At 40.8% G+C, this 15,298-nt stretch overlaps 1 protein-coding gene across 1 annotated transcript; it reads left to right on the forward strand.

The window, feature by feature from the left end:
* The first annotated feature begins 5,735 nt into the window (after window positions 1-5,735).
* On the forward strand, window positions 5,736-12,451 carry slc26a10 (solute carrier family 26 member 10). Its single transcript, XM_030421976.1, has 18 exons — window positions 5,736-6,153; window positions 7,098-7,208; window positions 7,349-7,506; window positions 7,760-7,924; window positions 8,010-8,162; window positions 8,255-8,337; window positions 8,428-8,575; window positions 8,750-8,863; window positions 9,539-9,616; window positions 9,713-9,808; window positions 9,910-10,016; window positions 10,283-10,352; window positions 10,488-10,670; window positions 10,764-10,818; window positions 11,229-11,317; window positions 11,417-11,471; window positions 11,616-11,722; window positions 11,807-12,451. The coding sequence occupies exons 1-18, from the start codon at window positions 5,889-5,891 to the stop codon at window positions 11,843-11,845; spliced, it is 2,076 nt and encodes a 691-aa protein (XP_030277836.1). The 5' UTR covers window positions 5,736-5,888; the 3' UTR covers window positions 11,846-12,451.
* The last annotated feature ends 2,847 nt before the right edge of the window (window positions 12,452-15,298 follow it).

Below are 15,298 nucleotides of genomic sequence, written 5' to 3' on the forward strand. Positions count from 1 at the left end.
CATCAAGAGTGAACAGGAAATCAGCAACTCACTCTGAATGCTACTGGAGTCACGCAAAACTGAAACACTGAAAACCTTCAAGCTTTACAATCATGGCCTCTAATGTATAAGCCGTATAAATATGAACATGGGAGAGAAAGTCCCCATAGATTTTTGACTGAAAGTAATGAGATTTTAGTATGTCGCCCTGGGAAATCAAGGCATGGCTAATTACAGGTACAGTCAAGAACAGACGAACTATTAGAGAAAAAAACAGTTTGACATTGGCTATACAATGCAACATTTGTTTGATTATTGTACTGAGCACAACAAGCTACCATAAAATATTCACTTCTCAATGCACATCAAAGGGCTGCATGACAAATTCCTGAGGTTGTGTTCGGCTCTTAACCCCTGCAGGAACTTTGTATGGCGTGAGTGACAAATTGCAACAAATTCATGAGCCGACAGGAAGCATTCTTCAGAGAGACATGATTCAGGAGGTCAGACAATGTAAATACCTCATGAGCACGAGCAGAGGCACTAATGGATGGAGAGGAGCAGCAAACGGAAAGGGATGGGAGAGGTAAGGAGACAGAGAAACAGGGAGAGGTTCGGCTGCCAGCAGTCAGCCTCATAGACAAGGTCAGTTCCAAAGTAACATGCCATGGGGGGTCGAGACAAGCGTCCCATAAAGCAGATAAAGAACAATAGCAGGAACTATAGGCCACAAAATGACTGGAGCCTCTCCCTGGACGAGAATAATAGAAAGACCCTCTAAGATCAGGACACACACTCAGCATGAAGGAGACAGTGTGGATGAGATATTTTTGTAATGTGATTAATGCTAATGTAACAAGGGGGAGTGGAATCATGAGGTATGCTGACATAACTATAGAGGCCATCACCAGTGTGTTCTTACATAATGCTACGTAAGTGCTGGATAATTTTGGATAGTTTCTTGTCTTGTAGGAAACTGCTGCACTTCAGAAACAGAAACAACGTATAAAATCGACACGACATACACTAGAGTTACCTAAAACATATTCATATTCACCTACTGCCACATATTTTCACGTGATCTTATCCACGAATTGGTTGGAAACGGTTGTGGGTGATACTTCTCTGCTCTGTGAAGCAAAGGTAACTACGAAAGGATGATGACATACGACCTGGTGGCACTCTCAAGGATTTAGAATTATTAGCTAAGAAGACCTAGCAATAATAGTTGTATTAGTAGTATTCACTCGATAAAGTCCCTAACCTAGAGCTTCATCACTGAATGACACATTGTACCAATCGCATCTCAGAAAGAGGATAAGCGTCCTGTTAACATGGTGAATGCCAGTTCTGGTCAAGTGACAGGACGTGCTATAAGGTGCAAACGTATCATGGTGGCCTAGGAATAAGGTGGATAAAATATTACTTTAGTAAAAGTGAAAGTCAGACATACAAATAGTATCCGAGTAAAAAGTCTTAAAGTAACTAAAATGTGAGCAATTTGTAAGATATGGCCAGAATTTTAGCTACAACATTCCAAAAAGTTTGAAGAAACACCAGCATTGGCACCTATGAAGAGCCTATCGCACAACAAGCTAACCTCAGCGAAAACAGTGAGTTGCTCTGTTAAATAAGACAACCAAATAAATTCGCAAAATGTGCTGGGTCACATCGTAGTGGTTTGAAATCATATAAATAACCACTTAACTGTATCCTATAAAGCAGTGACTGTCAGACTCTGGTTAGTCGGCTAGCATGTCAGCTAGTAGCTACACTCAAAGGCAGTTGCAGCAAAGAGCAGCAGGTCCAGTAAAGCAAGCAGCAGTAAGCGGTCCTGCTGCCCCCAATAGTTTTGGAGCCACCTTTGAATTTGGGCTTTTTCTTACTCCCAGATTTGACCGGGCTGCTGCAATGAAGGTACAGTCAAGGACAGAGCAGATCCAGCCAGACAGGAAGTCAGACAGTGGAACAGCATAGGCCATCTGGTCAATTTTCAGAATAAAACACCTTGTGACGACTCGGGATCTACAGTGCAACAAAGTTGGAAATATTCAAAATAAACACACTTTATACAGACGGAAACGAAAAATTAAACTTTGTAGCCTCAGTAGAAGCTTGTAAATAAAGGAAAAATAACAAAACATACAATATGAGCAAGTCAATAATATCGAGCAGGCATGACGCTCCACTTTTGAAACTCTCCCAGTGGGATATGTAGCCGCGTGGAGTACTGAACGAAACAGTGCCACACATGGTAGGTGTCAGGTATCTGAAGTGCTCATGTTTGGAAGAAAAATAGTCACATCATTTGGCAATTCTTCTGTCCACATAAGGTGTTGATGCCCTGTTTGTTGCGGTTGTTGAGGTCACTGAACGCACAATGATTTGTTTTGAACGACACACACTTGTTGTGCCACTCAGGTATTCACATTTTCATTGTTTATACTTATAAGGAGCTGTCTGTGTTATGATGGAGCAGACGCGTTTTGTCTAGTTTGGGGTTAACACTCCATATCCCTTTCCATTCATTGTTCCTGTTACCACAGATTAATATCTTGTTTAAACAGCCTGCAGACACACAACGCCGTCGGTATGTTCATAAATCCTCTGGAGCTGATAAACACAATGGCCCACATTCCTGGCATTTAAAGTCCCTTATATCACTGTGTCTCCTCTCCACCAGAGACACAGCAATTCTAGGAATATGACACTGGAACAAAAACAACTCTTGACATGCGTGTTTATTTCATTTAGCTTGAAACACTGGTGACAAAGAGACACATCACACTGTGGGGGGTGTCCATCCAGTGCGTTACCTTTGTAATGCATCACTGGACCTCTCACCTACACCCTGTTTGACTCCAGCAACATGTTTAGCAATGTTTTCTCTTTCATAGAATAACAAAGCACGGGCACAATTTCACTCAACATTAGCCCTTGTTTTCCTTTTATAAATTTAGAATCAATAATTACTTCATTAATGAGAAAGAAATGGAGACATTTATCGGGGTTAAATCATTTGACCTGACTCCAGCATTGTCGCCGTATGTGGGATTACAAACACCCGCTACTAATTAAAACTTCCTCTGGGCTGATGAGGTGACACGCTGTATAAAAACACCAATGATTTCATATCCATAACATTAAAGCTGCACTAATAAAGATTTCTACGCTAACAATGAATCAAATAACTAGGTGTAATGTGTCAGAGATCTCTCTCTCTGGCAGTGATGAACTCAGTTATGATCCAATTCTACTGCTCTAGAGAACTTTTTAGACCATTTATGCTCGTTATCTTAATCGCTGTTGATTTACTCCTTTCTTCTCTCGTTGAAAAGTAAAAAAAAAACGACAACAAACAAAAGATAAACTGACTGTTCGCTAAGTGCTCAGTTCCAAATGGCAGAGTTAGCAATTAACCAGTAAATAATATCCCTTTTTAGACAGAGATGATGCAATACTGCCATAATACTCGCCATTGCATCATCTTCATCTTTAAGTTAGCTGCTGCTCGCTAATTTTTAAAACCCCTTGAGGTGGGTTTATCTCATAACAATGTCACACTCTTTCCTGTCCCATACTGCCGGCTCACACTTTTTACACAGACATCATTTCGGCTAGGTTATTATCTTTTAATCCGTTGGTAGTATGCAGTTGGAATGGCAATGACAGCGCGCATAGTCGCAGCGGCTCGGTGCTTTCCCCTTCAGTACTTAATTTCGTTGTACTTTACAACAATACTCTTCAATTTGGTGTTTTTTTTATGTTTTTAGTTAGAGATAGATCCGGAGTGGGTAGAGACAAAAAACAGAGCTACAAGGACAGTAACATCAGTCGGGACAGATAAGAGGTCTCATACATACAGGTTAAATTTGGACCGCAGGGGCCCATTTAAGGCAGCCCAATGTTATTGTAAATGTTATCAGCTTCTGAGTTACATGGTCAATAATAATCCACCTTGTGTGTAGCTGACATTTGTATTACTGTGGTCTTTCTCCCAGTGTTACATTAGCCAAGTTACCTGACCATTTTTATGGTCACGGTAAAGCCAGTTCTGTATGCGAAAAAGTGCAGCGATAAAAAAGTGATACCTGCCTTAGCTACGAAGCTAGTAGCAAGCTAACCTTAGATCCTATGATTAGAGAGCTGATGTTGAGCAAAACATGCTTGCAAACTGTCCATATAGGCACTCACGCTCTATGCATTTTAATATTTCCATGTGATGGATTCCATTTTTAGGAGACTAACATTAGATGTGGTCAACTCAGCATCATTTTGATTCCACAGATGTTTCATTTTGTGATTTTTTGTTGTTGTCTAGGTCTTGTGTGAAGTTATTATAGCCAAATATTCAGTCATATATCAGTCATCTGATAAGGGAGAGTATTACTTTTTTTTTTTCTTGTTGTTAATGTGCCTAAAATTAAAACAAATAAAGAAAGATTATTTACAAGTCTTGAGTTCAAGTTGAGTCTTAGTCTTAGTCTCCAGCCAACCTCTCTTCATTGAGGTGCATACAAGAAACATCCACGCAAACTTATCCAAGTGACCCCAGACATATTCGCTAATGTGCATCCTGGAGAAGCATAATTCTATCATAAGTGGCATTACAGCGTGAACATAGAGGTTTGAAATAAAACGTTTTGCTTATATTCTAGGTGTATTCATCAGCTCTTCTTTTACGTTACGGCTGGATGGTCGATGACATCTTCACCACGTAAAAGCAACGAGGTAAAACATCTTCACAAATGCAACGATAGATGCTCGATCTTCGCTGCAGATTTGGATGTGCGGTACTTTGCATTTTAAAAACTTTCTTGCCAAGGTCTTAGCTCATTCAAGCAAAAAGTCCCAGGGTGTTGACCTGTGCAACAATGGAAAAGTGGCATTGCCTGCACTTCCTCACGTAGCCTTACGAGATGGGAGACGTCATTTACGAGATGGGAGAGGTTCATTCACAGCACCCAGTGCTAAGGATAAATTCTCCGTTTCCTTTGTTTGATATTCACCAGAGTCAGGCTGAACCACTCTTGAGAATGCAATTTCCTTCTGGCTCAGAGTCACTCAAAGACAGTTTGTTAATCACGAAATCAAGTTTTCAAGCTACATTTGGCAAATGATATGTTGCAGCCAGTAGACACACATATCCTGTCTTATCTTGTATCTTATCCAAAGCTCCCTTGTATTCACTCCTGTCTGACAGAGAACAACATCTCCCTCATCTGATCAGAGTCAAGGTGTGGTTTGATCCGTGAACCAGGCTGCCATGTGTGATTGAGTTTCACAGGGGGTCTCAGGGGTGCCAGACTCTTTTTCTTATGGCTACACAGTTTAAACGCCCACCCATTACAGACATCCATCCTTCTCGGAAATGAACTCCTCGCTAACAGACATGGTTTGAGGTTACACCTCAGCTCCGCCAACAATACGACTTTGATCTGTGTGGGCGTTTCACAGTGGTACACATTGTATGACTAAATTGCGCCTCCTCTGAGCTCGTACCTCCTGCGTGGCTCTATGGAGGACATGAGGGAGCACAGGACTGTGTAGTGCAAAGGGTGGTTCGTTTGTGTGTGTGTGTGTGTGTGTTAGGAAGGAGGGGTTGTGTGTGTGACTGAAAAAAAATCCTTTTAGCAGTAGGACCCAGAGGATTTCTGAGGGCCAAACAATGAAGCAGCACACCTTTACGTTGACTGAGGCTGGACAAAGATGTGAAAAGAAAAAAAGTTGTCCAACACTGCAACAAAAAAAAAAGGTTGAGCCATGTCATTGGCTAAGGGGGCATCTGACAGGAAAATGCAATGGCTCAAGAGGTCAGGGCAGAGTCTGCTATAAATGTAATTGCAACAGACAACACCTTTACTGATTCCAGAGCAGCTGGTGCACGGTGAGCTCTGACCAGAGGCACCATGAGCGCTTCTGTGGCCGTGTACAGAAACATTTACACCGAGGACCGCTTCAAGCAGGCCTACGGCTCCGAGCAGGACGGCAGCGGAGGCTCGCGGCTCCGGGAGAAGCTCGCCGGGAGGTGCAGGTGTTCGAGGCGAGCCTGCCTTCACCTGCTGAGGCAGAGGGTGCCCATCCTCAGCTGGCTGCCCAGATACAGACCGAAGAAATGGATTTTAGGAGATACCATCGCGGGACTGACAGTTGGGATTCTTCACATCCCGCAGGGTGAGTAAACAAACCACCTGGATCAGAGTATTGTTTTATCCAACGCTGATTATATTTATTTAACTACATCATTTTAATTTTAACAACTGCAGTGATGTATGTGATACACAATAATAATGATCAGTGCTGTAAAATGTGTTGCTTGAGTAAAAGTGAAGGATTTGTGTTAAAATATTACTTTAGTAAAAGTGAAAGTCAGATATACAAATAGTATTCGAGTAAAAAGTCTTAAAGTAACTGATATTAAACATACTTAAGTATCAAAAGTAATTATCTTGCAATCATTTTACTTGAGTATCAAAATTGCAAGAAAAAATAAACATACTGTACACCAAGAGTTGACCAGTAATCTTATGGGATCTAGTTTTTTCTCATGATCTTAATCAGTAGTTCTTGTTTTTAATCATCCTGCCCACGATATAAATAAAAAGAAATACAAAAATGCCTTACTTTGGCTCTGATGCAGCATGTAATCTGTAAAGTAAATTGTAAGTTAGTGTTATCGAATAAAAGTCGTGAGTAAAAAGTACATTTGCCACCAAAATGAAGTGGAGTGGAGGTTTAAAGAAGCAGAAAGTGGAAATACCCAAGTAAAGTACAAATACCCTAAACGTATGTTTAGTTACAGCACATGAGAACATGTACTTAGTTTCATTCCATCACTGACAATTATTGGCAATATTAAAATAATTCATGTGGATAATTATGCCAAAAATCTGAGCTTGTATGAAAGGAAGTAAGGTAAAAGTTTTCATGTTTTTTAATTTGATCAGAAAAATAAACAAAAGGGCACCAACTGTAAGTGTAAACTGTCACATTTTACGATGTCATTTCAGCCTTGTAACTCTACAAAAGGACACATTTCACATTGTGATCCTAGATCAGGAAAAACATGTTTGTAATAAAACTTTTTTTTTTCTTTTTCAACGTCCTACTCTCAACAGGCATGGCCTTTGCTTTACTCACATCCGTGGCACCAATATTTGGCCTTTACACGTCCTTCTTCCCTGTGGTCCTCTATATGTTTTTTGGCACAGGTCGACACGTGTCCACAGGTAAGAACTCATGTCCACATAACATCTCTTAACATGTGGACAATACTTTGAATAGTTACATCATCTCATGCAGACATCTTTATCTCGATGCCCAGTGTCAGTTATCATGTTTTGTACTCAGGTGATGGTTCTGTTCTCAGGTACCTTTGCTGTGGTAAGTCTGATGACGGGCTCTGTGGTGGAGCAGCTGGTTCCCACTCCTCTGGGGATGAACTCCAGTTCGTCTGCTGTGGCTGAGTTTGAGGCCCAGAGGATTGGAGTGGCCTCAGCTGTAGCGCTCCTCTCAGGAATTATTATGGTAAGACAGAAAAAGTTAGGACGCTGTGTAACACATGAAACATAATCCTGTTTTCAATTCGTTTGATGTACACTCATTTGAAAACACTGCAAAGACAATATATGTTTAGAGTTTTACCTCATTAACTATTGATTTTGGAAATGTACGCTCATTTTGAAGTTGATGCCAGTGGTGTTGTGATAATGCACGCAAGACCCCCAGACTTAGTTCGCTGACACAGCTCATCATTTTATTTTCATCTCTTATCCTCCAGCTCTGCATGTTCGGTCTTCAGCTGGGCTTCCTTTCCACCTATCTGTCAGAGCCAATTGTGAAGGCTTTCACCAGTGCTGCTGCCTTCCATGTTACCGTCTCACAGCTGCAAAGCATGCTGGGGCTGCGGCTTCCCCGCCACACTGGGACCTTCTCCCTCTTCAAGGTAAGCAGCGTTTCATAATGATATCTTGATAGGCAAATACGACATGCTATTCCTTGAGCATTTGGTGATTGACTTGTGTGTTCAGACTCTAGCGTCGGTGTTGGAGAACCTGCCTCACACCAACATGGCCGAGCTGCTGATCTCCTTGTTGTGTTTGGTTGTCCTGGTACCAGTGAAAGAAATCAACATGCGTTACCGGCAGCGCCTGCGGACACCTATCCCAGTGGAGATCCTCACGGTTGGTCGCCTAAACTCACAAATCTCATATTTGATACATTTACGATAATATGAATGGGGCAATAATTGATGGCCTTGTAATTTGTTCTTCAGGTGATCATTGCTACAGGGGTGGCATACGCCTCCTCGCTGGATTCCACTTACAACATTGAGATAGTTGGCCACATCCCAGCTGGGTAATTGTTTTAGATATGAAATAAAAACCTCAAAACACTGATGAGTTCTGGAGCTTCCTGTAGTTTGATTTTTAAGTCTTCTATCCCCAGATTCCCGAAGCCACGGATGCCTGCCTTGCACACGTTCCCTGAAATCGCAGGAGACACAGTGGCCATCACATTTGTGGGTTACGCTGTGTCGGTCTCACTGGCGATGATCTACGCTGATAAACATGGCTACTCCATACATCCCAACCAGGTAAAGTGTGAGTTTGTTGACTGACCGACTGCACAGCTGCTTGTGAAACGTTCGACTCTCACCAACCTGTTATTTCATTTTCATTAATACTTCTTGTGTTACTTACTGTGTTTTAAATCTTCATTTTGTGACTCTGATGAACTCTTTGTTTTCAAAACCTGTGTTTGATTTCAGGAGCTGCTGGCTCACGGAGTCTCCAACACAGTGTCCTCTTTCTTCACCTGCTTCCCCAGCTCAGCCACTCTGGCCACCACTAACATACTGGAGAGTGCTGGAGGACACACGCAGGTAGTGTCCATGATATACAGTAACTTCTGTGCGCCTTCTGTGCCATCATACTCGCGACCCACTACTATGCTAGATGATTTTATTTAAATGCAAGCAGAGGGGTCGCTCCCAAATTGATGACAGGTCCTTTAATGTACGGGCAAACTCCGACAACTATCAAAACAGGCCTATATATTCAAGTATGATTGACAGAGAAATACAAAATGCTGATTTTCCATTCGTGCTTAATAATAATCAAAATATAAGTAAAATTGCAATATAGCCAAATTGCAGAAGCTGATTTTGTAATAGAGGTGAATTGTGTTACAAAACAGCAATATAATTACTCTCGTGCTGCAGCGATGCCTCAAATCTTTGTCTTTGAATTTGAATTTATTGGTACAGGCCAAAGCAAATCACACACAAGTCACAACATTAAGATTTTACTTTTCCATTTTAGTGAAAATGAAAAATGCGATGCAAAAATGATCATTCCAACTCATCAATGTCTCATATTGCAATCAGAAGTTCTCTCAGAATAACCACAATATGATTTTTTTTATCATAATGTACAACTAGTCTTTAACTAATTTTTCAGATATGTATCTGTTTGTACCTTAAATTTATTTAACAAAAAAAGATACAAATCAGAGTTTTATAATCTGTGATCAATGAGTGTTGTTCGTGTTCCTGCAGCTCTCCGGTCTGTTCACCAGTCTAGTTGTTCTGATTGTCCTGCTGCTGATTGGACCACTGTTCTACTTCCTACCAAAGGTGTGTTAAAAGTATATGTGTGTATCGCTATAAAACCCAGAGGAGAGTAACAAAGAAGAACAGTGTGCTCATCTCATCCTTTATCTCTCTCCCCAGGCAGTACTGGCATGCATCAATGTCACCAGCCTCAGGCAGATGTTCTTGCAGTTCCAGGACTTACCTGAGCTGTGGAGAATCAGCAAGATGGACTTTGTAAGGGCACTCATTGGTCTGGCAGGATTGAAGTGACGGTAGCAGATGTGTTATCCTGGCATGACAGTGTGAGTGTTACTGTGCTGTGTTTTTTAATGTAGATGGTCTGGGTGGTGACCTGGCTGTCTGTAGTGGTTCTTAACGTGGACCTTGGCCTCGCCATTGGGGTGGTGTTCTCTATGATGACCGTCATCTGTCGCACACAAAGGTACATTAAGATTCCCTCGCACATATATAAGGGTGCATTAAGGCTAGTGACATGCTAAATTCCCATTTGTGGCAAATACCATGACAATGTGACAGTTTAAAATGAACTGAGAGAATCACACTTATCTCAATATCTGAAGCAAGATGAAACATTGAGATCTTTATATCTGTAGAGAGAAACAGAGATTCACTTCATACCCGTCAAGCTATGTGGATCATAGGCTATATAATGTGTTGAATTAAAACCGATGTCCCATTTTTCAACAGGGCTGGTTGTTCAGTGCTTGGTCGGGCCAGCAACACAGAAATATACAGACCTCTGGAGAACCACAGCAAGGTGAGAGGATGCCCTTACTGCTTAATATTAGCATTGCATTGCACACTCAACTTGAGGAACATAAAATTCTCTAAATCTCAGAGACGATGCAGCCAATCCTGAAATGAAGTTGAGACAGTCCTGTTCTCCTTTCAGTGCTATGAGGTGCCTGGAGTGAAGATCCTGACTTATAACGGGCCTATTTATTATGGCAACCGCAACTTCTTCAGGGAAGAGATGAGCAGGCTGCTGGGCCTGACGCCAGAGAAGATCCGCAGCCGGGAGAAGGCCAGGAAAGCCCTGGAGAAACGGGAGAGAGAGTCCACCGTCAACACTGTGGTACATCTAGTTCTATCCCTGAGTATACGGCTCACTCTGTAAAATCTAATCTGTCTTGAGCTTAACGTTTCTTCTGCCTCTGTCGTTCTTTAGGAGAGAGGCATTGCAAACACATCGTTTTCTTCCGAAAATGAGTTCTTTAAATCTGGTATGTAATGAAATGTTTTGGTGGTACAGTGTGGATGATGTACATATTTTTTTTAAACCTTACGTATTGTTTTTAAGTGTTAAACACACAAAAACACATAATATAGAACATCTCCCCGTCAAGATAAGAAGGGAAATAAACAGAAAAGAATATAGCAACAAGAAAGGAGTAAATGCAGCATGCTCAGGTTCATAGAGTTCATCAAGTTCAGAATGTAAAGTAAAAAGAAAAAAGGTGAATAAAAGGAAAAAAAATCCAGGGATAAATACCCAATACCACTGGCCTATAGTGAGATTTACATCAGGGCTTCCCTTGCAACCCTCACACATATCACATCTTAAACACTCTGTTTATGCTGCAGGTCATTTTAAGGTAATCTTTCCTTTATTTTCCTTCCATCCCTTCTCTAGAAACATCTGAGAGTGAAGTTCAGGCAGTGTTAATCGACTGCAGCAGCGTGATATTCGTCGACGTTGCTGGAGCGAGACTCTTCACACAGGTCAGTCTGCTAAAACAAGACATTATGCTTAAATCATCACTGTTCATGGTTCTGGCGGTTTCATCCTGCATTGCTTTTGGTTTGTGTGTTTCTTTGCAGATGTGTACTGAATGCCAGAAAGCTGGAGTTCACGTGTATCTGGCAAACTGCAACGGTAAGGCTTGTGTAACCGAACGATTCTTCCCCTAATGTCTCGTCTGCTATGTTAACTGTTTAAGATGTGATGAAATATCTGTGATTTTTTTGTCAGAGTAACTCGCTTGCAGGGAATTCTGATCATTGATTTCTATCCCTGCAGAGAGCGTCCTGAAGATCCTCACGTCAAGCGGTCTAATGAACTACATGAACCCTCAACATATCTTCGTCACCGTGCATGATGCCGTGACGTACATTCAACAGCAGAAGGTAAGCTAGAAACATGCAAAAAAAGTTCTGATTTCTAGAGATTATCGTAAAAACAAATGATGATACTGCTGTCGTCTGCCATAGGAAAAACCTCCAGAGAACACCACGACTGTTTGGGTGTGAGGCAGGAGGACGGTGATGAGTCAAGCTCCCATCAGCCAAGTGTGTGTCACTGAAATGTCAGCGGGGCATTAGGACATTGGACCGCGTCTGTCAGCTGTCCAGCAGTGCTCCAGCAGTTGGTCCGGACTCCGTGAAGCAGTAGCCTGTTGTAGCACCATGACATGAATTATAATAGTTAATACATTACAGTGTTATTAGTTTCTCCCCACACAAGACAATCCTATCCTATCCTATAAATATAATGTAAAACATTTCTTTTCATTACTTATGACTATAAAACTGTATGTGACAGATATTATTTTGTTTAATAGTTGTCATATATGCTGGAATATTACCATAGTAATATTTATTTAGTTTTTGTTTGTTGTCTGCAATACAGGTAAATATAAAGTGCACTGAAAAATACTTTGTATATTTATATCTTTTGAAATACGTGTTTGAATATGCAACTGTGTATAGTAAATGCCCACCTGCCTTTTAAAATGTTTTGTCTTTTAGCTCCAGAGAGACTGCACATAATATTTTGGGAATGAGTGTTGTGTGTGTCAGCAGCTGTGCCATCCAGTGGCTGTCTTTGACAATAAATGCATCTCCAAAAAAACGAAACTTGAGTCACAAACTTGAATCAAAAACTAAATTTAACAAATGTCAGAGCAAATTGGGTCAAAAGTGTCTGCATCAATACTTACCCCTGGTTGCCATGGTTATTAAGTATGAATATGAATTACGTTTCAGGAGAGAAACACAGTATGGAATGTGAAGCACGCCACTCTGTCAGATTTTGATGAGAGGAGAAGAGCAGTCTTTGTGCTCGCAGGGGTGCTGAAGAGCTGTGTGTCTGCACGGAGATGTGATTAAATGAAGGATTCAAATGACAGGAAGGAAAAGTAAGACCACAAGTCGTCAGTCCTGCTTGAATTCTGGTTCATTCAACATGTAACACTCAGTCTTCACTGGCATGAGCTGCGGTGTGTTTTCCTAAAACATACATACACAATATATGAGATGAAACTTTTTGATGCCACTTTCAGCAGAGACAAAGAGTTTGCACCTTATATAACAAGTCTGACAAAATCTGCTTTACCGTGTTTCAGGTTTGTTTTACCAAATGCTGTAAATGCCATCACAATTATTCAAAGTGATGTCTTACCTCCCCAACACGCTGCCCTCTGCTGTCCGACCCTCACAGATCTTCCTCCCACTGCTCCTCGTCGTAATCCTGCTACCTTGACCTGATAAAACTACACCTAGCGTGAGTTCAAAACCAGGACAAAAAACCTAATTATTTCCTTGCTTGATGTTGGATAGCCAAGTTATTAATTTTTTCCAGTGCATATTTCAAAGAGGCCTCTAGACACTGTACCCTTTGGGTTTTCCCTTTAAAGCTAAAGGAGTGTTTCACTAATTGGCAAGAAGTAGTCCACTTCAATTAGAACATGGTACACAAGGCTCTGGCCAAATGTTTATTAAGCCAGATTCCACCGGCAAGACCTACTAACATGAACACACACACACACACACACACACACTCACACACACACACACACACACACACACACATTCGTGCGCACACAGGCACATATTCATAGAGTAATGCTGCAAACTCCACCAGGAAGGTCAGTGATTAAATGACAAAGTGTTTGATTTACCTTTTTAAAAAGCAGTGATTACAGGTAATGTGCACAGCATGTACCTAAAGTTATGTTTGTTGACCCACACATGAGTCATCCAAATAAACAAAATAAATGGAAATTGAATTAAAAAAATACAAAAAACCCAACTGTGGATTACAGGGGAATAATGTTTATGAATCATAGTGATATTTAATATTTCTAATTGATGAGATTTTTACAGAAACAGCAACACTGATCCAACCACGAGTGTTCACAAGTATGAAATGGCACAACCACTGCCTCTACTGATACTACCACTAATAATATAAAAAATGATAATCTTGACAAAGCAGAGGATCATTCGACTTGTGTGGCATTTTCTGCTGATCCTTTATTTCCATCTTGTGGTGAAACATTGGAAGGACAGTCTCTCAGCAGGTTCTTTACCCTGGAAGAAATTTGCTTGTAATGGCCAGATGTCACTATAGTCACAAAGCCATAAATAATTTATTGACCCCTTTATTTATCCTTGTTGGAATCAAACACATGCATATATCACAGCATCAGACAGACATTTTAATATCTGTGACTCAGGTTTGATGCAGCACTCAGATCCTCAGTTAAAGCCATGCATTCAAAATCCTGCTTTACCAAAAGCACAGAAGTATTATCAGCAAAATAAACTCAATGTGTCAAAGGTTTAAATACTTGTTCCCTCTGACTGACACATATTGATGCCACAATGTGTAAACAGCACTTTGTTGTTGCAGCTTTCGGTGCAGCTAGTTTTGACTGTCCCAGCACTCACACACCCCGAGCTGCGTGCCCTTTGCTGCTGATACCACTGAACTCAACTCTGTGTGTTTTTTCATGTATTTGATTAAACTCAGTGTCACAGTATTATAATCAAAATATACATAAAGTACCAAAAGTGAAAGTACTCATAATGCAGAATGGCCCATTTCAGAATAATGTGTTTTATATTATTCGATTATAATTACTGATGCATTAAGGTGACCACCACTTTAATGTTGCAGCTGCAAAAGATGGATCTAATTGTAATAGACATTTGGGTCACAGAACCTAATGGGTCACAGTGTTATTGGTTATAACACCGGCGCTTTATTGGTTCAGTCTGTAAGTCATCAAACTTGAATTGTGGCAAACACTCTGCAGTTAAGGTGTGTCCGCAGGTAGACCTTCTTGTCCGAACATGATGTGAATGCACCAAAACTAACTCTTAAAACGCACTAACTTTGCATTCACATTTCAGAGCAGGAACACTTGAATGGTCAGGTTTCCTGCAGGATGTATCCAAGTGGTCTTGCATGAAGGTGACATTCTAAAGAAGACAAGTGGAAGCTGTGTATTGATTCAGTTACTAAACACGCCTGAGGTTCACTTGAATTGTTTGTCGTTTCATGGAGCAACGTTTCTTTTTCATTTACCTGTACATGTTAAAAGGCAGCATCAATTACCATTTTTAACTGTCCTAATGTACCGTCAAATTCTGATGTAAAGTGACATGCGCATTTTGGCTTTTTTGTGAGGGATCAAAACCACTGGTCCAATCTATAACACTGTACTACACTTTATAAGCATGTACATGAATTAGGCTTTTATCTGTTGAATAAATATGAAGTTAAAAATATGATATGTCCCTGTGAAATGTAGTGGAGTATAAGTTATTTAAAATTATATACCCACGTGAAGTCCAAGTATGGCATATTTTTAGTCAAGTGTTTACTGTTTGCCCCAGCAGAGGGCATGGACCAGCTGAAGTCACTTTAGGAGGCTGATTAAGGATGATTATGCTCTGCACTGAATCTAGAAGCCCATG

Source organism: Sparus aurata, chromosome 7 (genome assembly GCF_900880675.1).
Source record: "Sparus aurata chromosome 7, fSpaAur1.1, whole genome shotgun sequence".
Lineage (NCBI taxonomy): Eukaryota > Metazoa > Chordata > Actinopteri > Spariformes > Sparidae > Sparus > Sparus aurata.